The following is a 24,077-nucleotide window of genomic DNA, read 5'->3' as shown; positions in this document are numbered from 1 at the left end:
ACTATAGAGCCATAGATCTCACCTGGTAGAGCACATACTATATAGCCATAGATCTCACCTGGTAGAGCACATACCATAGAGCCATATATCTCACCTGGTAGAGCACATACTATAGAGCCATAGATCTCACCTGGTAGAGCACATACTATAGAGCCATAGATCTCACCTGGTAGAGCACATACTATAGAGCCATAGATCTCACCTGGTAGAGCACATACTATATAGCCATAGATCTCACCTGGTAGAGCACATACTATAGAGCCATAGATACTATAGAGCCATAGATCATAGAGCCATGTGTGTGTGTGTGTGTGTGTGTGTGTGTAGGTGTGTGTGTGTGTGTGTGTGTGTGTGTGTGTATATATATGTATATATATATATATATATATATATATATATATATATATATATATATATATATATATATATATATTAGGGCTGTGCCGATTCACTTATCTCCCGATTCGATACTATCACGATACTTGGGTGCCGATTCGATATATATTGCGATTCTTAAGTATTGCGATTCTATGATTATTGCGATTCGATATTACGATTTATTGCGATTTTTGTTTCTTTTGTTTCACACACACATTTGAATGATTTATTTATGTCCACATAAATACATATGCAATACGTATGTAAGGGTGTATTCACACCTATCTCGTTTGGAGCAGTTGTTCCGAAACAGAGAGCATTTTCCCCCTTGGTGCGGTTCGTTTGGGGGAGTGTGAACACAGCAATCGCACTCGGATGCGGGACAAAACAAGCGAGCCGAGATCGCCAAGAAAGGGTGGTCTCGTCTCGTTTCCAATCGAACGCTGGAGCGGTTCGCTTGCGGTGAGAACGCAATCAACTCAGCAACCGGAATAACTGGCTCATATTGTGCGGTTACACTCCAATAATAGGTGGCGGTAATGAGCCTGGTTGCCACCCGTCACCCGGAAATAGAAAAGAGGAACTCGCCGCTTGTTTACAAGTTGAGAAAGCTAGTAACGTTAGCTAAGCTGCTTAACCTTAGCTCAGCTGCTGCTAACGTTATCAAAAATGAGTCGTGGACAAACCTGGAGCGACGAGGAGGTGAAATGCCTTATCGAAATTTGGGCAGATGAGCACATTAGCCAAATGCTCGACACAACTCACAAAAATACGGAGGTGTACAAACTAGTGAGTGAGCGAATGAGTGAGAGTGGCTTCCGACGCTCTATTGATCAGTGTCGCTCAAAAGCCAAAAAACTGCGACAACTGTATATCAAGGTACGAGACCAGCTTGCCAAAAGTGGAAATTCCGGGGACGAGAAGGACAAATTCCCCTGGTTCGACCAAATGGACGACATTCTAGGCACCAAACCAGTTGTTCAAGCCGTGGATATTGTTGAGTCCAGTCACAGTGAGGCTGCTACACCTGGCTCTTCGCTTGATGGCTCCATAGAGTCTGTTGTTACAGATGATGGAAATGGTAAGTAACGTTATAGCCTATCACCTTTTGTTATGATGATCATCATTTGTTATCAAAATAGCCTAGTAGCTGCAATACTTTATCTGAGCATTACTATGTTGCAAACCATGTTCAGCCACTGTTGCACTCAAACAAAAACAGCAATAACATTTCTCTCCTATTGCATTGCATATTAGCCTACATTATGCTTCCAGGAATTAGCTTGCAAACTACCCAAGGCTACTAGTTAGCTTACTACCATGTTTGTTTGACAATATTGCAGTCAGTAATTACTTGCTTTAATTTACAGGCACGGATGCTGCTGCAGCCCAAGCACCGGGCAGGGCGGATGCTGAAACACTGGAGAGTGAGACCACACAGGACTCCACTGACCCAGAGGAAACACCTACAGGAAGCACAAGCCAAAATCCAAGACCCCGACTGCCCATTCCTGGGTCTCAATCCAGGAAGCGGAAAGCCAAATCTTCTCTTGCTGATGATTACCAGGCTGAACAGAGAAGGCAGCTGGCGCAAATGAATGATGCAGAAGACACCCGCCAAGCCCGAGAGACTGCTGCCCTCGAGAACATGCTGAGGCTGCAGCAGGAGGCTGAGGACCGAAGATTTAATGCCATGCAGGCTCAACAACAGGCAAGCCAACAAATGTTCATGCAATTGATTGGAACATTTGTTAGTGTTTTGCATCCACAGCCACATTCCTCACACAACCACATTCCTACATTCCTCAATCCTCCACTCGTTCCACCTGGACCACCACCAATGATGCCAGTGCCTCCACAGCAGTACCCACCTGGACCACAGCAGTACCCACCTGGACCACAGCAGTACCCACCTGGACCACAGCAGTATCCATCCCCTGGACCACCACCAATGATGCAAGCCCCTCACCAGCAGCACCTGCTCTACCCTCCACCCCCCCGTGCTCCACAGCCCACAGACCGGCCACAGCAGGGCATCCAACCCAGTGAGATGCCTGATGGGTCCATTGCTGTCTCCTCTGTTTTGCACAGTGTTAACACAGCTCAGGAATTCCTCAACCTGTAGAAGGGGACTGTTTGAAATTGTTCCCTATTACAGAAGTAGTGTACTAGCCTAGAAACTGTTTCACCTGGATTCTGTTGCTAGGGAACAGTTTGGAAACAATAACTGACAGGAAATAAACTTGAGTCCAAACTGTTCCCTAGCAACAGAATTCAGGTGTAACAGTTTCTAGGCTAGTGCACTACTTCTGTAATAGGGAATGATTTCAAACAGAGCCAAGTTGTTCAGATTCTTACCTATATTGTTCTAAAATGTTTTTCTGATTACTGAGCTGTGTAGAGAACCTATCCGAGTACATTTCCTGGTTAATGACATCGTTCAATCAGATTGTAAGTAAAGAGATGACACTTTTTCTAAATACTTTTGCACTTTATTTTTCAGAGGAAAATGTTGAAACAGTTATAAAACAACATATTTATTTTTGTACTTGTAAGACCAGTTTACAATTCTTTCACAACTATTTTTGTGATGGGCACCTCTCCTTGTACTGTAGGTATCTCAGGGTGATTGTTTAATGTAAATACGGTGCAAGATCCTTGGTTTTGATTTTGTAAAAAAATAAATATAGTGGCCCCTATCGTTGCATCGGCGCAGTTTCTAGGCCGAGCGGCAGGCGCAGATCAAAGCAGTGGGCGTGGAAAGGCGCACTTGATATCGTCGTGCTGGCGCTAGATGCAGCCCAAAGCATTACAACCACGCCTTTTAGGCGTAAAATTATGCACCGTCATGCTCATTGGATAAGTGCAATAAACGAATCGCACGCTTGCCTTTTTAGCTCCAATTCCAGTGATCCCGCAAAACCAGACGAAAGCCAAACGCTCTGCCCCCCCCCCCCCTCCCTTCATCCAGCCTGTCTGTCTGCATTATAGGCTATTATTCCATATTATTATGCTTCTCAAACCAATCTAACTGCAGTTTCAATACTGCAAGCATGTAAATACGCTACACTATAGCAAGATCAAAGTGAAAATAATGTACTAAACGCATCAGCTAGAAAAATATAGCCTATTAGATTGGTGAAAGTTTGTCCAGAAAGATATCGTTTTCTCTCCCCTGCTGCAGGTAGAATGATGCACATAAATATACCCTACATTATGTAAAGTCATTGCATAAATGTGTTTTTATTGTAAAACTAAATGTGGAGTAGGGCGAAGTTATTGGAGCGCACATCACAGTATAGCAGATGACAGTAGAAGCTTCCGAAGCGCGTTCCGCTGTCACTTACCTAAATCACATTAAATCCACACAGGGTATATATAGGCTCAAGAAGACATATATGTTTCACATAGGGTGGTGTTTCATTTCATGTTTTATTTGGTCCAATATTGAAATGTTCGACAATTGCAGGTTGTCTTACCATTACACATTATTTTAGATCTACCTTTTATATCTATTTCGGCTCTATTTAGTAGCGAAATGGAGGACCCAATTGCATGCTGGGAGTGGACATTCACAGGCAGTAAACTTACAACTGCTATTTCCTATGGGAAGCTGGGTGCTGCTATGTGTTGTGTCTGTTTGAGCGAGGGAGTCAGAGAGAGAGAGAGAAGGGTGACTCAGAGGCAGAAGAGCACTGGCGCACTGAATAGGCCTGGTTTCAGAGAGAGACAGAGAAGGGTGACAGGGGAGAGGCACAAGTGCACTGGCGCAGTGAATAGGCCTGGTTTTCAAAGGCGCAAAGCGCTAAATTTAAGGCAGGTGCCAAGATATCAGTACGCCGAGATTTAAGGCCGACACGCCCACTTTGGCCCATTCTGGGACTGCGCCACGCCCATTCGGCCTAAAGCGCATTTGGCAGCGTAAAGCCATATTGATATCGTCCCAAAACAGGCGCAAGGCACGTTTTTTTGCGGTTAAGGCCCGTTTTAGTGCCGAAGGCCTGTGGGAGAATAGGGCCCACTATGTGCAAACAATGGGGGGGGGGGGCAAGCAGCGGGAGGGAGGTTGGGTGGGAGGGAGGGAAAAGGGGGGGATACAGTGGACCCCGGGCTCCTCAGCCCCAAGTCCCGACCACTGGAGGGGGGAGGGAGGAGGTAACATACTTGGTGCGAAGGGATCATTTATGTTTTTGCACTGTACCTACTACCTCCCAGATCTGATCACTTCTCTGCTGATTTTGCTACACCTGTAACATTTGGTTTCTGTGGGTGGCGCTCTTTTCGTTGTCTGTTCATGTTGGCTATCGCTGCTAAGTAACCAGTGCCACCCAATTCTTTTTTCAAACCGTTGTTGCTGCTGCTTTGAACATTAGCACATCTAAACAGGTGTTTAGAATAGCCAGTCTATTGTATAAGTTTTCATAACTGGCTGGTTATACAGTAAAAAAAATAAAAGCATTTAAAAAGTTAATATTGCTGTTTTATTTCAAACAAACTAAGTTGTGTATAAAATGATAAAAGGCTGAACTTGTGGGTGATCAGTGGAGGGCAGATCAGTTTTTTACAGGTGCAGGGGGAGGGGAGGCCAGAGAGAAAATACTGGGAGGGCAGTAGATTGTTTTGAATGATATATCATATTTTACCCCACTCCACTCCACGTAAATATCAGACAGTCCCTTACTATAACTAATAATGATATGTATCAAACATTTGTTTTTCCAGAGGTCAGCACCACAGGCAGAGAGCAGAGTCTCCAGTACCCAGCTCTCTGTCTATGAAGAGTGTCTGGTCTAAAGACAGACCTCCACACTTCAGTAAAGAACCTGGACCTTCAAACACAAGGTAAGAGGACTGTTATACTGTAAGCCTACTTGATGGAATATCATTAACTGAAGATGAAGACAAAATACTCCTCTGTCAGTTACTTTTGTTAACTGTTACGTTACACACTATGAGAGGATTGTATTGTTGAAGCAAAACTTGGGAAGATATCCAGGAAAAACCCTGGAAAGAGGGAAAATCACTATTTTTTCAGCCAATCACCTGAGGCATTTTCAGAAAATAGTTCTCGTCATCCAATCGTCAACATTCTCAAAATCGCACGTATCTTCAATTTTCAAAAGTTGTTGATACAGCATCACAGCATTAAGTGGTCAAGCTCATGAGGTCTACAGGTTTTGTTTTGGGGAGATTTATTAATTTAGTCACAATGTTTCTTATCCTGATAGAATTGGCCTTTATGTGTTTATCATTTATGGACAGTGAATTGAAGCATTGGAACAAACCCTCACCTGTTGTTTTCTACATTTCTATGTGGAGGGGCCTTTTTCAGTGGAACTGTGGCGCCCTCTAGCGGGAGGCATGGGGAGATGCTCTGACCTGCCAGTGTGCATGCACCTGTGCCTGGTCAGGTAGCTTACCCACCCCCCATTGTGGCTCTTTTCTAAGCTTATACCAGGGTGGTTATACCACATGACCAAATGATGATGTAATGATATGAATATGAAAACATTACTGGTGACGGTCACACCTGCACATACAACATGCCTTTCTGTCCATATAGGTCTTTGAAGAATATCCTTCTCATAATGTTGTGTAGGTTAAATCAGGCTTGCAGTCACGTAATGGAGGAGCCACAGTGAAGAAAAGCTTCAACTATCAATCAATATCATCAGCTATAGCCTATTTCACCTGTCTCATTGTGATTGACATTAAATATCACTATATGATCATGATATCTGTCCATGTAGGTACAGTAGAGCCACACTATTTCACCTGTTTGACATTAAATATCACTATATGATCATGATATCTGTACATGTAGGTACAGTAGAGCCACACTATTTCAGCTGTTTGACAATAAATATCACTATATGATCATGATATGTGTACATGTAGGTACAGTAGAGCCACACTATTTCACCTGTTTGACATTAAATATCACTATATGATCATGATATCTGTCCATGTTGGTACAGTAGAGCCACACTATTTCACCTGTTTGACATTAAATATCACTATATGATCCATGATATCTGTCCATGTTGGTACAGTAGAGCCACACTATTTCACCTGTTTGACATTAAATATCACTATATGATCATGATATGTGTCCATGTAGGTACAGTAGAGCCACACTATTTCACCTGTCTCATTGTGATTGACATTAAATATCACTATATGATCCATGATATCTGTCCATGTTGGTACAGTAGAGCCACACTATTTCACCTGTTTGACATTAAATATCACTATATGATCATGATATCTGTCCATGTAGGTACAGTAGTGCCACACTATTTCACCTGTCTCATTGTGATTGACATTAAATATCACTATATGATCCATGATATGTGTCCATGTAGGTACAGTAGAGCCACACTATCTCACCTGTCTTATTGTGACTGACATTAAATATCACTATAATCATGATATCTGTCCATGTAGGTACAGTAGAGCCACACTATTTCACCTGTCTCATTGTGATTTACATTAAATATCACTATATGATCATGATATCTGTCCATGTAGGTACAGTAGAGCCACACTATTTCACCTGTTTGACATTAAATATCACTATATGATCATGATATATGTCCATGTAGGTACAGTAGAGCCACACTATTTCACCTGTCTCATTGTGATTGACATTAAATATCACTATATGATCCATGATATGTGTCCATGTAGGTACAGTAGAGCCACACTATCTCACCTGTCTTATTGTGACTGACATTAAATATCACTATAATCATGATATCTGTCCATGTAGGTACAGTAGAGCCACACTATTTCACCTGTCTCATTGTGATTTACATTAAATATCACTATATGATCATGATATCTGTCCATGTAGGTACAGTAGAGCCACACTATTTCACCTGTTTGACATTAAATATCACTATATGATCATGATATGTGTCCATGTAGGTACAGTAGAGCCACACTATTTCACCTGTTTGATATTAAATATCACTATATGATCATGATATGTGTCCATGTAGGTACAGTAGAGCCACACTATTTCACCTGTTTGATATTAAATATCACTATATGATCATGATATGTGTCCATGTAGGTACAGTAGAGCCACACTATTTCACCTGTTTGATATTAAATATCACTATATGATCATGATATGTGTCCATGTAGGTACAGTAGAGCCACCACATGTCTCATTAAATCATAATTATAACAGGAACCAAATCAATATCTGCAGTGCATACTTAGGCTATTTTCTATAACAACTCAAATCACATGAAACGTTGCTGCTGTTGTTGCACATAGGAAGAATACAATTTAAATTCAATGGCTGCACCATCTCACCAGATATGACAGTTGGGTGATAAAAAGTTAATATTGCTGTTTTATTTCAAACAAACTAAGTTGTGTATAAAATGATAAAAGGCTGAACTTGTGGGTGATCAGTGGAGGGCAGATCAGTTTTTTACAGGTGCAGGGGGAGGGGTAACCTTGCTTGCAAGATGGATAACCTCGCGAGATCAAAAGAGATTCTCTCGACGTATCCATTTTGTCATGCACAGGCAGTTAAGATGATTGGTCGAACCATGCCGGCCCGACGAATCAGCGGCAGCCGTAGGCGGGCTCAGGCTCGTCTGGGCAAGTAGTGGGTACATGGTCTTTGTAGTTCTTTTCACTCGTCAACATGGCTGCCGCCGCGGAAGTGACAGGCAGTCTGAATGAAATTGAATGTAACGTTCCCAATTCTATGTATTAAATTATAAAAAACGACCCTCAATATTTGGGAAGGCTAAGCCACACAACTAGTTCGTTATAATCTAACTAAATGCTTCGAAGGTGACCTTACGACCGTGAGGACTCAATCAATGAATACCACGGAGATCAGACAGGCACAGGCACCTTCGGCGATCTGATTGGTTGAAGTTAACACCCACCAGCGGTGATAGACAGATGGGTCATCCAATCACCTGCCAAGTAGCTTGGAAAAAGTGCCCGCCTCCGTCAGCGGGTCTGGTTACTGCATTCCCAGATCGACTGGTTTAGTGAAACGTATTTGGAGCTATACCGTCCATCTGGCAGCGTCAGGTTAGGGGAGGGGAGGCCAGAGAGAAAATACTGGGAGGCCAGTAGATTGTTTTGAATGATATATCATATTTTACCCAACTCCACTCCACGTAAATATCAGACAGTCCTGTACTATAACTAATAATGATATGTATCAAACATTTGTGTTTCCAGAGGTCAGCACCACAGGCAGAGAGCAGCATCTCCAGTACCCAGCTGTCTGTCTATGAAGAGTGACTGGTCTAAAGATGATTTTCTAAACTTCAGTAATGAACCCGGACCTCCAGACACAAGGTAAGAGGCCTGTTATACTGTAAGCCTACTTGATGGAATATCATTAACTGAAGATGAAGACAAAATACTCCTCTGTCAGTTACTTTTGTTAACTGTTACGTTACACACTATGAGAGGATTGTATTGTTGAAGCAAAACTTGGGAAGATATCCAGGAAAAACCCTGGAAAGAGGGGAAAAAACTCTTTTTGCAGCCAAACACCTGAGGCATTTTCAGAAAATAGTTCTCGTCATCCAATCGTCAACATTCTCAAAATCGCACGTATCTTCAATTTTCAAAAGTTGTTGATACAGCATCACAGCATTAAGTGGTCAAGCTCATGAGGTCTACAGGTTTTGTTTTGGGGAGATTTATTAATTTAGTCACAATGTTTCTTATCCTGATAGAATTGGCCTTTATGTGTTTATCATTTATGGACAGTGAATTGAAGCATTGGGACAAACCCTCACCTGTTGTTTTCTACATTTCTATGTGGAGGGGCCTTCTTCAGTGGAACTGTGGCACCCTCTAGGGGGAGGCATGGGGAGATGCTCTGACCTGCCAGTGTGCATGCACCTGTGCCTAATGATATGAATATGAAAACATTACTGGTGACGGGCGCACCTGCACATACAACATGCCTTTCTGTGCATATAGGTCTTTGAAGAATATTGTTCTCATAATGTTGTGTAGGTTAAATCAGGCTTGCAGTCACGTAATGGAGGAGCCACAGTGAAGAAAAGCTTCAACTATCAATCAATATCATCAGCTATAGCCTATTTCACCTGTCTCATTGTGATTTACATTAAATATCACTATATGATCATGATATCTGTCCATGTAGGTACAGTAGAGCCACACTATTTCACCTGTCTCATTGTGATTTACATTAAATATCACTATATGATCATGATATCTGTCCATGTAGGTACAGTAGAGCCACACTATTTCACCTGATTGACATTAAATATCACTATATGATCATGATATGTGTCCATGTAGGTACAGTAGAGCCACACTATTTCACCTGTCTCATTGTGATTTACATTAAATATCACTATATGATCATGATATCTGTCCATGTAGGTACAGTAGAGCCACACTATTTCACCTGTCTCATTGTGATTTACATTAAATATCACTATATGATCATGATATCTGTCCATGTAGGTACAGTAGAGCCACACTATTTCACCTGTTTGACATTAAATATCACTATATGATCATGATATGTGTCCATGTAGGTACAGTAGAGCCACACTATTTCACCTGTTTGATATTAAATATCACTATATGATCATGATATGTGTCCATGTAGGTACAGTAGAGCCACCACATGTCTCATTAAATCATAATTATAACAGGAACCAAATCAATATCTGCAGTGCATACTTAGGCTATTTTCTATAACAACTCAAATCACATAAAACGTTGCTGCTGTTGTTGCACATAGGAGGAATACAATTTAAATTCAATGGCTGCACCATCTCACCAGATACGACAGTTGGGTGATAAAAAGTTAATATTGCTGTTTTATTTCAAACAAACTAAGTTGTGTATAAAATGATAAAAGGCTGAACTTGTGGGTGATCAGTGGAGGGCAGATCACTTTTTTACAGGTGCAGGGAGGGGAGGACAGAGAGAAAATACTGGGAGGCCAGTAGATTGTTTTGAATGATATATCGTATTTTACCCCACCCCACTCCACGTAAATATCAGACAGTCCCATATTATAACTATAATATGTATCAAACATTTGTGTTTCCAGAGGTCAGCACCACAGGCAGAGAGCAGAATATCCAGTACCCAGCTGTCTGTCTATGAAGAGTGACTGGTCTAAAGATGATTTTCTAAACTTCAGTAATGAACCTGGACCTCCAGACACAAGGTAAGAGGACTGTTATACTGTAAGCCTACTTGATGGAATATCATTAACTGAAGATGAAGACAAAATACTCCTCTGTCAGTTACTTTTGTTAACTGTTACGTTACACACTATGAGAGGATTGTATTGTTGAAGCAAAACTTGGGAAGATATCCAGGAAAAACCCTGGAAAGAGGAAAAAACTCTTTTTGCAGCCAAACACCTGAGGCATTTTCAGAAAATAGTTCTCGTCATCCAATCGTCAACATTCTCAAAATCGCACGTATCTTCAATTTTCAAAAGTTGTTGATACAGCATCACAGCATTAAGTGGTCAAGCTCATGAGGTCTACAGGTTTTGTTTTGGGGAGATTTATTAATTTAGTCACAATGTTTCTTATCCTGATAGAATTGGCCTTTAATGTGTTTATCATTTATGGACAGTGAATTGAAGCATTGGAACAAACCCTCACCTGTTGTTTTCTACATTTCTATGTGGAGAGGCCTTTTTCAGCAGAACTGTGGCGCCCTCTAGTGGGAGGCATGGGGAGATGCTCTGACCTGCCAGTGTGCATGCACCTGTGCCTAATGATATGAATATGAAAACATTACTGGTGACGGGCGCACCTGCACATACAACATGCCTTTCTGTGCATATAGGTCTTTGAAGAATATTGTTCTCATAGTGTTGTGTAGGTTAAATCAGGCTTGCAGTCACGTAATGGAGGAGCCACAGTGAAGAAAAGCTTCAACTATCGATCAATATCATCAGCTATAGCCTATTTCACCTGTCTCATTGTGATTAACATTAAATATCACTATATGATCATGATATGTGTCCATGTAGGTACAGTAGAGCCACACTATTTCACCTGTTTGACATTAAATGACACTATATGATCATGATATGTGTCCATGTAGGTACAGTAGAGCTAGCCTAGGTAAACCCAGCCCCCACGTGACCTGCTCTCTCAGTTCCCAGTCACTAGCGTCTAGACTCCGGGCCATTCAAATCGATTTCTGGGGCGATTGAAAGACCCGCGCAGACCCGCAGCCAATGAGTGACGGCGTGACTGCCAACATTAGTCCTGCCGTGATCGGCCAATCAGAGAGTGCGTCTTTGTCAATGACGTGTAACAGCTGCTGCGGCTTAAGCACTGCTAGCCATTAGCATTTGGCCTCTCTAAAGCATAGCTCCCGAGCTAGCTACTAGCTATATGGCTAGCTATATGGCTATGCAACTACATTGAGGAAATGAAAACAGCTGTTAATGTGGGAATCATGGTGGAACCGAATAAAAATGTTTTTGTTTGATACTCTATTCTGTTGTATTGTCATGTGAGAATGAAAACAGCTATAGTAATAGTACTTCAAAACAGTGGTTCTCAAAATGTTTCCACATAAGGATCCTTAAACTGAATAATGTGATGCTAGGTCTGTTGATCAAAATAACACCTATATCGAAATCGGATTTTAGCGGACCATACAAGCCGGGGCTTCAGAGCTGATCACCTGGACACATTTTACGGCGAAATTATCTGATAAACTTGTCTGTGCAGCTCTGTGGTGATCAGCTAATGTCTTCATAGCATTGTGATTATGATTTAATGCATTATGGAAGATAAACGCTGGAAGGCTGGGTAGCATTAGCTAACGTCATCCAGGCTACAGTAACATTAGGCTATTATAGTTATGAAACGCTGATTCAAACGTTACAATAATAACACACAATAGGAGCCAGTTACCCTACTGTAGCTAGAGAGTAATTTCAGACCACCAGATATCACCATATTTATGTTATTAAATGCTGTAACGTTAACGGTAATTCTCATGTGTATGGTTTATTTATAAGCATTCATTGATTGAAGCAGCAGTGCTGGTCGGTTAAGTTTATCTGTAGTCATGTCCTCTGCTCCAATCTTCGTTCGTAGTTTCTTCTGTCTCTCGTCCAGCAGCTGCAGATGTCATCATATCCACGTTATTGATGATTATTTATAAAAAAAATCTCATTGTGTAAATATTTTGTGAACGCACCAATAGTTAGAGAAGGAAACCTCTCTTTGCATTTTATTTTGTTTTTTAATAAAAGTAGGCTACTTGTGATATCTCACGTGGTCGATCATCATTGCAAATTTAGCCCAATTTGTAGAAAATGCAGATGTGAACAGCTAGGTTTAATGACAAATATGGAATATCACCCAAGGAAATACCACGGTTTAATGCCAACAGATAAACCATACAGATTTGTTGTAATTGTGAACACATAAGGGAGCAAAGACATGGTTTTCAAGTATAACACAATGTACAACTTTTATTCAAAGACAGGATTGAAAAATATAGGTCACTTGTATTCACTTCAGTAATGTCAGGTCTCAGTCGCATTCACGCTAACCTCTTAACGTCTAGCTATAGCTAGGTTACATCTGGATTATCTATAATATACAGTATAATACTACGCTCACTAGGTCATGACATTCACATTAACGCCTCCAAAAATCTACTGTAGCTAGCTAGCGTTAAATAGGTTTATCTGTAACCACGCTGAAATGTGAGGGCATTAACGTTAATATTTCAATTAGGTCAAACACACCTTACCGTTATGACTGCGGCCGTTTTTGATTAACATTAGCGTTAAGTCCATGATCAAATCTAGCATTTCGGTATATTCAGTGTGTGTGTGAAAAGGATGTTAGCATGCTAGCATTATTAGCACAGAATGTATACAGTCCATGGTACAACGTTAGGCCTTCAAGTCCTGAGGCGAACAGCGCCGGAGGATGAAGTCTGCAGACTGGCATTCAGTGTCCAGCATAACAAGCACGCCTGTTTCCTCATCAGGTTGGCAGCAGCTGACCAGTTGCCCTTCTCCACAATACCTGCGGCTGATGTGGGGCATGGCACCCTGGTCTGTTTGGAAGGGTATCGAATTAATACCTGAAAGAATAAACAGAGAGGACGTCAGTACTTACATTGCAAGTTGTGATAAAATAAACAGATCATGACAGGAGTCTATCCAGAGAGAGAAGGAGAGACAGCTGTTGAGGTTGAGGTCTGTTGATCAAAATAACACCTAGCGTTATCGAGCTAGATACTCTGACGCTGTAGCTAGATACTCTGACACAGAAAGGCAGACAAGCTAGCAGCAGGGATCTTGTCACACTGATTCCAGATAAACTCGTCTGTCTAGCCAGCTATACAATATTACTGTAGCCTACATAATAATACCACAAGCTAAATGCAGCTATGCCAATGTAAGGCTGGGTAGCATTAGCTAACGTCATCCAGGCTATAGTGACTAGACAGAGAGAGATGTAGTGTGTGTGTGTTGTTTTGCCAAGGCAGGCAGGCTAGCTAGCTAGCAATGTAGCCTTAGATTAAAACTAAAGTACCAGGAACAGCGTTACATTTATGATCTTTTAATGATGTTAGTAGACACATGTAACAGTATAGATCCCCGTTATGGGGTCTGTTGATCAGAAATCGCGTTTTAGTGGACGGGCAGTGAGCATCCAAACTGGGGTTCATAGCTGGTCTACGGCTAGCTAGCTAGCAACGTAGCCATTGATTAAAACAGCGATACATTTATGATATTTTAATGATGTTGGTAAACACACGTAACAGTATAGATCCCCGTTATATAACCTTTATTTAATCAGGTAAAATCACATTGAGATCAAGATCTCATTTTCAAGTGAGAGTTATGAGGTCTGTTGATCAAAAGATCACCAAACGCTATATCGAAATCGGGTCTGAGCGGACGGCAGCGACCATACAAAGGACAGCTTGTACAGCTGGGGCTTCTCATCACCTGGACACATTTAACGGCGAAATTATCTGATAAACTGGCTGCGCATAACATTACTTATTTGCGGGAGTGCACAGGGGAAGTGTAGATTAATCGTGCTGCACTAATACATTATGTTACAAGTACATACCTCAGTCAGACTCTGGCAAATCCGACATGATTTGCTATCCTGTTGGTGTAGTTTCACACCAACCCTCTCCAGGCGTAGAAATACCCCCTTCTCGAGTGGTTTGCAGCTGCCCAACTTGCCTTTAGAACGAAGGTTTCTCTTACACAACCTGCAAAAATCGTTCACATTGCTAGTAGCCATCGCGCTCCGGTTGTGGTTGCTAGCAGTAGCTTAGTGAGTTAGCTAGGTGGAGTTAGCTCGAGCGCTAACAACAAAGGTCGCAGAGTGATGACGCCATCTGTTGCACTGCGCATGTGCTCTGTGCACCAAGCTGATTGGATGACGGTTGGCTAGTGGAGTGGTCTATCGGGGGGGGGGGCCCAACAACCGCAGGAAATCGATTAGCACAGGCGGGGCACCAGACCATAGTGACTGAGAACAGGTCTGAGAGCAGGTCACGTGGGGGATGGGTTTACCCAGGCTACAGTAGAGCCACACTATTTCACCTGTTTGACATTAAATGACACTATATGATCATGATATGTGTCCATGTAGGTACAGTAGAGCCACACTATTTCACCTGTCTCATTGTGATTGACATTAAATATCACTATATGATCATGATATGTGTCCATGTAGGTACAGTAGAGCCACACTATCTCACCTGTCTCATTGTGATTGACATTAAATATCACTATATGATCATGATATGTGTCCATGTAGGTACAGTAGAGCCACACTATTTCACCTGTTTGACATTAAATGACACTATATGATCATGATATGTGTCCATGTAGGTACAGTAGAGCCACACTATTTCACCTGTCTCATTGTGTTTGACATTAAATATCACTATATGATCATGATATGTGTCCATGTAGGTACAGTAGAGCCACACTATTTCACCTGTTTGACATTAAATATCACTATATGATCATGATATATGTCCATGTAGGTACAGTAGAGCCACACTATTTCACCTGTCTCATTGTGATTGACATTAAATATCACTATATGATCATGATATGTGTACATGTAGGTACAGTAGAGCCACACTATTTCACCTGTTTGACATTAAATGACACTATATGATCATGATATGTGTCCATGTAGGTACAGTAGAGCCACACTATTTCACCTGTCTCATTGTGTTTGACATTAAATATCACTATATGATCATGATATGTGTCCATGTAGGTACAGTAGAGCCACACTATTTCACCTGTCTCATTGTGATTGACATTAAATATCACTATATGATCATGATATATGTCCATGTAGGTAGAGCCACACTATTTCACCTGTCTCATTGTGATTGACATTAAATGACACTATATGATCATGATATGTGTCCATGTAGGTACAGTAGAGACACACTATTTCACCTGTCTCATTGTGATTGACATTAAATATCACTATATGATCATGATATGTGTCCATGTAGGTACAGTAGAGCCACACTATCTCACCTGTCTCATTGTGATTGACATTAAATATCACTATATGATCATGATATCTGTCCATGTAGGTACAGTAGAGCCACACTATTTCACCTGTTTGACATTAAATATCACTATATGATCATGATATGTGTCCATGTAGGTACAGTAGAGCCACACTATTTCACCTGTTTGACATTAAATATCACTATATGATCATGATATCTGTCCATGTAGGTACAGTAGAGCCACACTATTTCACCTGTCTCATTGTGATTGACATTAAATATCACTATATGATCATGATATGTGTCCATGTAGGTACAGTAGAGCCACACTATTTCACCTGTTTGACATTAAATATCACTATATGATCATGATATCTGTCCATGTAGGTACAGTAGAGCCACACTATTTCACCTGTCTCATTGTGATTTACATTAAATATCACTATATGATCATGATATGTGTCCATGTAGGTACAGTAGAGCCACACTATTACACCTGTCTCATTGTGATTGACATTAAATATCACTATATGATCATGATATGTGTCCATGTAGGTACAGTAGAGCCACACTATTTCACCTGTCTCATTGTGATCGACATTAAATATCACTATATGATCATGATATGTGTCCATGTAGGTACAGTAGAGCCACACTATTTCACCTGTCTCATTGTGATTTACATTAAATATCACTATATGATCATGATATGTGTCCATGTAGGTACAGTAGAGCCACACTATTTCACCTGTCTCATTGTGATTTACATTAAATATCACTATATGATCATGATATGTGTCCATGTAGGTACAGTAGAGCCACACTATTTCACCTGTCTCATTGTGATTTACATTAAATATCACTATATGATCATGATATGTGTCCATGTAGGTACAGTAGAGCCACACTATCTCACCAGATACGACGGTCAGGTGATAAAAAGTTATCGCTGTTTTATTTCAAACATAGTTGTGTATAAAATTCTAAAAGGCTGAACTTGTGGGTGGGGGAGGGCACTTTTTTTTTTTTACATGTGCGGGGGGGGGGGGGGGGTTGGGGGTCGGCAGAAAGAAAATAATATCAATGTCAGAGAGGGCAGTTGAGTTTTTTTTATGATATATCATATTTTACCCCACATAAATATCAGACAGTCCCATGCTAGAACTAATGATATGTATCAAACATTTGTGTTTCCAGAGGTCAGCACCACAGGCAGAGAGCAGAGTCTCCAGTACCCAGCTGTCTGTCTATGAAGAGTGACAGGTCTAAAGCTGATTTTATAGACTTCAGTAATGAACCTGGACCTTCAGACACAAGGTAAGAGGACTGTTATACTGGAAGCCTACCTGATCAAACTTGAGTAATATTGATGAAGGAAAAATGTTGTGAAGTTGTGAAAAAAGTTGTGATCAGCAGTAGGCAGATCATTCACTGAATCCATATGAAACAGAGTTATTAGAGAAATCACATTCAGGGCTTCACAGTAATGTTTTTTTCATGCACATACACGGTTACGTTGTGGCTCGTTTCAAAGCTTATACCATGGTGGTTATACCACATGACCAAATGATGATGTAATGATATGAATATGAAAACATTACTGGTGACGGTCACACCTGCACATACAACATGCCTTTCTGTGCATATAGGTCTTTGAAGAATATTGTTCTCATAATGTTGTGTAGGTTAAATCAGGCTTGCAGTCACGTAATGGAGGAGCCACAGTGAAGAAAAGCTTCAACTATCAATCAATATCATCAGCTATAGCCTATTTCACCTGTCTCATTGTGATTTACATTAAATATCACTATATGATCATGATATCTGTCCATGTAGGTACAGTAGAGCCACACTATTTCAGCTGTTTGACATTAAATATCACTATATGATCATGATATGTGTCCATGTAGGTACAGTAGAGCCACACTATTTCAGCTGTTTGACATTAAATATCACTATATGATCATGATATGTGTCCATGTAGTTACAGTAGAGCCACACTATTTCACCTGTTTGACATTAAATATCACTATATGATCATGATATGTGTCCATGTAGATACAGTAGAGCCACACTATTTCACCTGTTTGACATTAAATATCACTATATGATCATGATATGTGTCCATGTAGTTACAGTAGAGCCACACTATTTCACCTGTTTGACATTAAATATCACTATATGATCATGATATCTGTCCATGTAGGTACAGTAGAGCCACACTATTTCAGCTGTTTGACATTAAATATCACTATGATCCATGATATCTGTCCATGTAGGTACAGTAGAGCCACACTATTTCAGCTGTTTGACATTAAATATCACTATATGATCATGATATCTGTTAGGGCTGCTCGATTATGGCAAAAATCATAATCACGATTATTTTGATTGATATTGAGATCACGATTATTTAACACGATTATTGACATCATTGACATTGAGAACATCATGCATTTATTGAACATTGACACTGGCTTTTCTTTTTAACATTGGATGTCTTTGGATTTTAGATATAATTGAAAATAAATAAATAAATAAATAAATAATAAAAGTGGAAAGATTTAGAAATAAAATAAAAACTAAAATAAATATACAGTATATGTAGGCCTACTATGTTGCAGTGAACTGCCACAACCAACTGCAACTATTAATCTACATTCAATATGTTGGTAAACATCTGAACTAGTAGTCCTTAAACCTCAAATCTAACCAAATGAGAACGCTATTGAGTAACGTTCGTTTACATTAGGCTACATTAAATTACTCATTTGGCAGCGACTTACATTTAGGTTCATAATAGGCTATTGTTAATGTTTATCTGTGAGATCGTTAGCTGTTGAATGCATATTCATGCATCATATCAATGCGGTCGCATTCTAAAGAGTGTCCTGAATCGATGACTGTGTTGTGGCAGGAGTAACTAGATGGGACTTTGTCTTTTTGTTCATTTAGCGTTATTTCTTGGTCATAGACCACTTTGTGAGTGGATTTCAAGAGATTAAACAGAGGGAGAGGTCATGTTGCGGGGTGCTGCCACGACCGCGCATATCTTGACAGGTGAGTCAAAACTCGCATCGCAATTCCATGCTGTATATTTGCATCGCTCATCAGTTACACATCAAGAGCGATGCGTATATACAGCACGGAATTGCGATGCGAGTTTTGACCCACCTGTCACAGCCACAGACTTGGAACAAACAGTGCAAGATATGCGCAGTGTAAGGACCTTTAAACTCGGCAAAACCATAGTGTTTCCACCCCACATACGTTGTTTCACCTCTCTTCTCGACCAGCGGCTCTCTTTCTGTGAAATAAGCGGGGAGGAGAAAGCCTGTGGCTCTTCACACGACAGTCACAACTCGAGCTGGTGTGCTTTGGGGGAGGGGCCGAGCAAAGGAAGGGGAGCGCTTGATTTACAACACAAGACAGAACGAGAGAGACAAGAGCCGCAAAATCGTTTGATGTCAATTATCTTGTTTTCATAATCGTGGACAGCCCAAATCGTAATCTAGATTAAAATTTGATTAATCGAGCAGCCCTAACATCTGTCCATGTAGGTACAGTAGAGCCACACTATTTCAGCTGTTTGACATTAAATATCACTATATGATCATGATATGTGTCCATGTAGGTACAGTAGAGCCACACTATCTCACCTGTCTCATTGTGATTGACATTAAATATCACTATATGATCATGATATGTGTCCATGTAGGTACAGTAGAGCCACACTATCTCACCTGTCTCATTGTGATTGACATTAAATATCACTATATGATCATGATATGTGTCCATGTAGGTACAGTAGAGCCACACTATTTCACCTGTTTGACATTCAATATCACTATATGATCATGATATGTGTCCATGTAGGTACAGTAGAGCCACACTATTTCACCTGTTTGATATTAAATATCACTATATGATCATGATATGTGTCCATGTAGGTACAGTAGAGCCACACTATTTCACCTGTCTCATTGTGATTGACATTAAATATCACTATATGATCATGATATGTGTCCATGTAGGTACAGTAGAGCCACACTATTTCACATGTTTGACATTAAATATCACTATATGATCATGATATGTGTACATGTAGGTACAGTAGAGCCACACTATTTCACCTGTTTGACATTAAATATCACTATATGATCATGATATGTGTCCATGTAGGTACAGTAGAGCCACACTATTTCACCTGTCTCATTGTGATTGACATTAAATATCACTATATGATCATGATATGTGTCCATGTAGGTACAGTAGAGCCACACTATTTCACATGTTTGACATTAAATATCACTATATGATCATGATATGTGTACATGTAGGTACAGTAGAGCCACACTATTTCACCTGTTTGACATTAAATATCACTATATGATCATGATATGTGTCCATGTAGGTACAGTAGAGCCACACTATTTCACCTGTTTGACATTAAATATCACTATATGATCATGATATCTGTCCATGTAGGTACAGTAGAGCCACACTATTTCACCTGTCTCATTGTGATTGACATTAAATATCACTATATGATCATGATATGTGTCCATGTAGGTACAGTAGAGCCACACTATTTCACCTGTCTCATTGTGATTGACATTAAATATCACTATATGATCATGATATGTGTCCATGTAGGTACAGTAGAGCCACACTATTTCACCTGTCTCATTGTGATTGACATTAAATATCACTATATGATCATGATATGTGTCCATGTAGGTACAGTAGAGCCACACTATTTCACCTGTTTGACATTAAATATCACTATATGATCATGATATCTGTCCATGTAGGTACAGTAGAGCCACACTATTTCACCTGTTTGACATTAAATATCACTATATGATCATGATATCTGTCCATGTAGGTACAGTAGAGCCACACTATTTCACCTGTTTGACATTAAATATCACTATATGATCATGATATCTGTCCATGTAGGTACAGTAGAGCCACACTATTTCACCTGTCTCATTGTGTTTGACATTAAATGACACTATATGATCATGATATGTGTCCATGTAGGTACAGTAGAGCCACACTATTTCACCTGTTTGACATTAAATATCACTATATGATCATGATATCTGTCCATGTAGGTACAGTAGAGCCACACTATTTCACCTGTTTGACATTAAATATTAGGGCTGTGGCGATTCACTTATCTCCCGATTCGATACTATCACGATTCTTGGGTGCCGATTCGATTTATATTGCGATTCTTAAGTATTGCGATTCTACGATTATTGCGATTCGATATTACGATTTATTGCGATTTTTGTTTATTTTTTTCTTTTATTTTTTCAGTTTGTTTGCTTTTTTACACTAGATTAGAACATGGGAAAAGTTTAATCATACACTAGAGACTGTATATTATATATCATGAGTAGGGCTGGGCGATATAGTTAAAAACAGGGGCGGACTGGGATCATAATTCAGGCCGGGCATTAGACACCAAGCAGGCCAGGGTGATATGGGCCAACGCGCATGAAATTTGGGCCGTTTGAAGCCAGATTTGGGCCGTTTGAAGTCCAATTTTACAATGAGATGCACCCACTTTAACCCTGAAGTGTAATTATTACTTCAGACTAACTAATGAAGTAATAAAACCACTAGTAAACCAGTAGGCGGCGCCTGGTCTGCTGTTCAGTGAGTGGCCTGACTGCAAGCACCCAAATTTTTTTTTTTTTTTTTTTTTTTTTTTTTTTTTTAATTTGCGATTATCGATTCTGGAATAAAAGATCGATCCAAAAAATCGTGACATTAAAAATCGCGATACTTAGGTGAATCGATTTTTTCCCCCACCCTATTAAATATCACTATATGATCATGATATGTGTCCATGTAGGTACAGTAGAGCCACACTATTTCACCTGTCTCATTGTGATTGACATTAAATATCACTATATGATCATGATATCTGTCCATGTAGGTACAGTAGAGCCACACTATTTCACCTGTCTCATTGTGATTTACATTAAATATCACTATATGATCATGATATGTGTCCATGTAGGTACAGTAGAGCCACACTATTTCACCTGTCTCATTGTGATTGACATTAAATATCACTATATGATCATGATATCTGTCCATGTAGGTACAGTAGAGCCACACTATTTCACCTGTTTGACATTAAATATCACTATATGATCATGATATGTGTCCATGTAGGTACAGTAGAGCCACACTATTTCACCTGTCTCATTGTGATTGACATTAAATATCACTATATGATCATGATATCTGTCCATGTAGGTACAGTAGAGCCACACTATTTCACCTGTCTCATTGTGATTGACATTAAATATCACTATGATCATGATATGTGTCCATGTAGGTACAGTAGAGCCACACTATTTCACCTGTTTGACATTAAATATCACTATATGATCATGATATCTGTCCATGTAGGTACAGTAGAGCCACACTATTTCACCTGTTTGACATTAAATATTAGGGCTGTGGCGATTCACTTATCTCCCGATTCGATACTATCACGATTCTTGGGTGCCGATTCGATTTATATTGCGATTCTTAAGTATTGCGATTCTACGATTATTGCGATTCGATATTACGATTTATTGCGATTTTTGTTTATTTTTTTCTTTTATTTTTTCAGTTTGTTTGCTTTTTTACACTAGATTAGAACATGGGAAAAGTTTAATCATACACTAGAGACTGTATATTATATATCATGAGTAGGGCTGGGCGATATAGTTAAAAACAGGGGCGGACTGGGATCATAATTCAGGCCGGGCATTAGACACCAAGCAGGCCAGGGTGATATGGGCCAACGCGCATGAAATTTGGGCCGTTTGAAGCCAGATTTGGGCCGTTTGAAGTCCAATTTTACAATGAGATGCACCCACTTTAACCCTGAAGTGTAATTATTACTTCAGACTAACTAATGAAGTAATAAAACCACTAGTAAACCAGTAGGCGGCGCCTGGTCTGCTGTTCAGTGAGTGGCCTGACTGCAAGCACCCAAAAATTTTTTTTTTTTTTTTTTTTTTTTTTTTTTTTAATTTGCGATTATCGATTCTGGAATAAAAGATCGATCCAAAAAATCGTGACATTAAAAATCGCGATACTTAGGTGAATCGATTTTTTCCCCCACCCTATTAAATATCACTATATGATCATGATATGTGTCCATGTAGGTACAGTAGAGCCACACTATTTCACCTGTCTCATTGTGATTGACATTAAATATCACTATATGATCATGATATCTGTCCATGTAGGTACAGTAGAGCCACACTATTTCACCTGTCTCATTGTGATTGACATTAAATATCACTATATGATCATGATATCTGTCCATGTAGGTACAGTAGAGCCACACTATTTCACCTGTTTGACATTAAATATCACTATATGATCATGATATGTGTCCATGTAGGTACAGTAGAGCCACACTATTTCACCTGTCTCATTGTGATTGACATTAAATATCACTATATGATCATGATATCTGTCCATGTAGGTACAGTAGAGCCACACTATTTCACCTGTCTCATTGTGATTGACATTAAATATCACTATGATCATGATATGTGTCCATGTAGGTACAGTAGAGCCACACTATTTCACCTGTTTGACATTAAATATCACTATATGATCATGATATCTGTCCATGTAGGTACAGTAGAGCCACACTATTTCACCTGTCTCATTGTGATTTACATTAAATATCACTATATGATCATGATATGTGTCCATGTAGGTACAGTAGAGCCACACTATTACACCTGTCTCATTGTGATTGACATTAAATATCACTATATGATCATGATATGTGTCCATGTAGGTACAGTAGAGCCACACTATTTCACCTGTCTCATTGTGATCGACATTAAATATCACTATATGATCATGATATGTGTCCATGTAGGTACAGTAGAGCCACACTATTTCACCTGTCTCATTGTGATTTACATTAAATATCACTATATGATCATGATATGTGTCCATGTAGGTACAGTAGAGCCACACTATTTCACCTGTCTCATTGTGATTTACATTAAATATCACTATATGATCATGATATGTGTCCATGTAGGTACAGTAGAGCCACACTATTTCACCTGTCTCATTGTGATTTACATTAAATATCACTATATGATCATGAT

At 39.8% G+C, this 24,077-nt stretch overlaps 1 protein-coding gene across 2 annotated transcripts in view; it reads left to right on the top strand.

Annotated features, from left to right (window-relative positions):
• Positions 1-24,077, top strand: part of LOC310791305 (uncharacterized protein) — a 69,386-nt gene that overhangs the window by 2,143 nt on the left and 43,166 nt on the right. The window contains exons 1-5 of one of the 2 annotated variants that reach the window (XM_083652993.1): positions 2,222-2,423; positions 5,101-5,220; positions 8,599-8,718; positions 10,466-10,585; positions 17,119-17,238. In XM_083652993.1, coding sequence (XP_083509119.1) covers positions 5,153-5,220; positions 8,599-8,718; positions 10,466-10,585; positions 17,119-17,238 — 428 coding nt within the window. In that variant the 5' untranslated portion in view covers positions 2,222-2,423; positions 5,101-5,152. Of the gene's footprint in view, positions 1-2,221; positions 2,424-5,100; positions 5,221-8,598; positions 8,719-10,465; positions 10,586-17,118; positions 17,239-24,077 lie in introns of those variants that run through there. The other variant, XM_083652992.1, reaches the window with a different exon arrangement.

The sequence above is a fragment of the Poromitra crassiceps genome (assembly GCF_964638095.1).
Source record: "Poromitra crassiceps genome assembly, chromosome: 16".
NCBI lineage: Eukaryota > Metazoa > Chordata > Actinopteri > Beryciformes > Melamphaidae > Poromitra > Poromitra crassiceps.
Note: the sequence above shows the minus strand (reverse complement) of the source record. Positions and strands in the feature narration are given on the sequence as shown.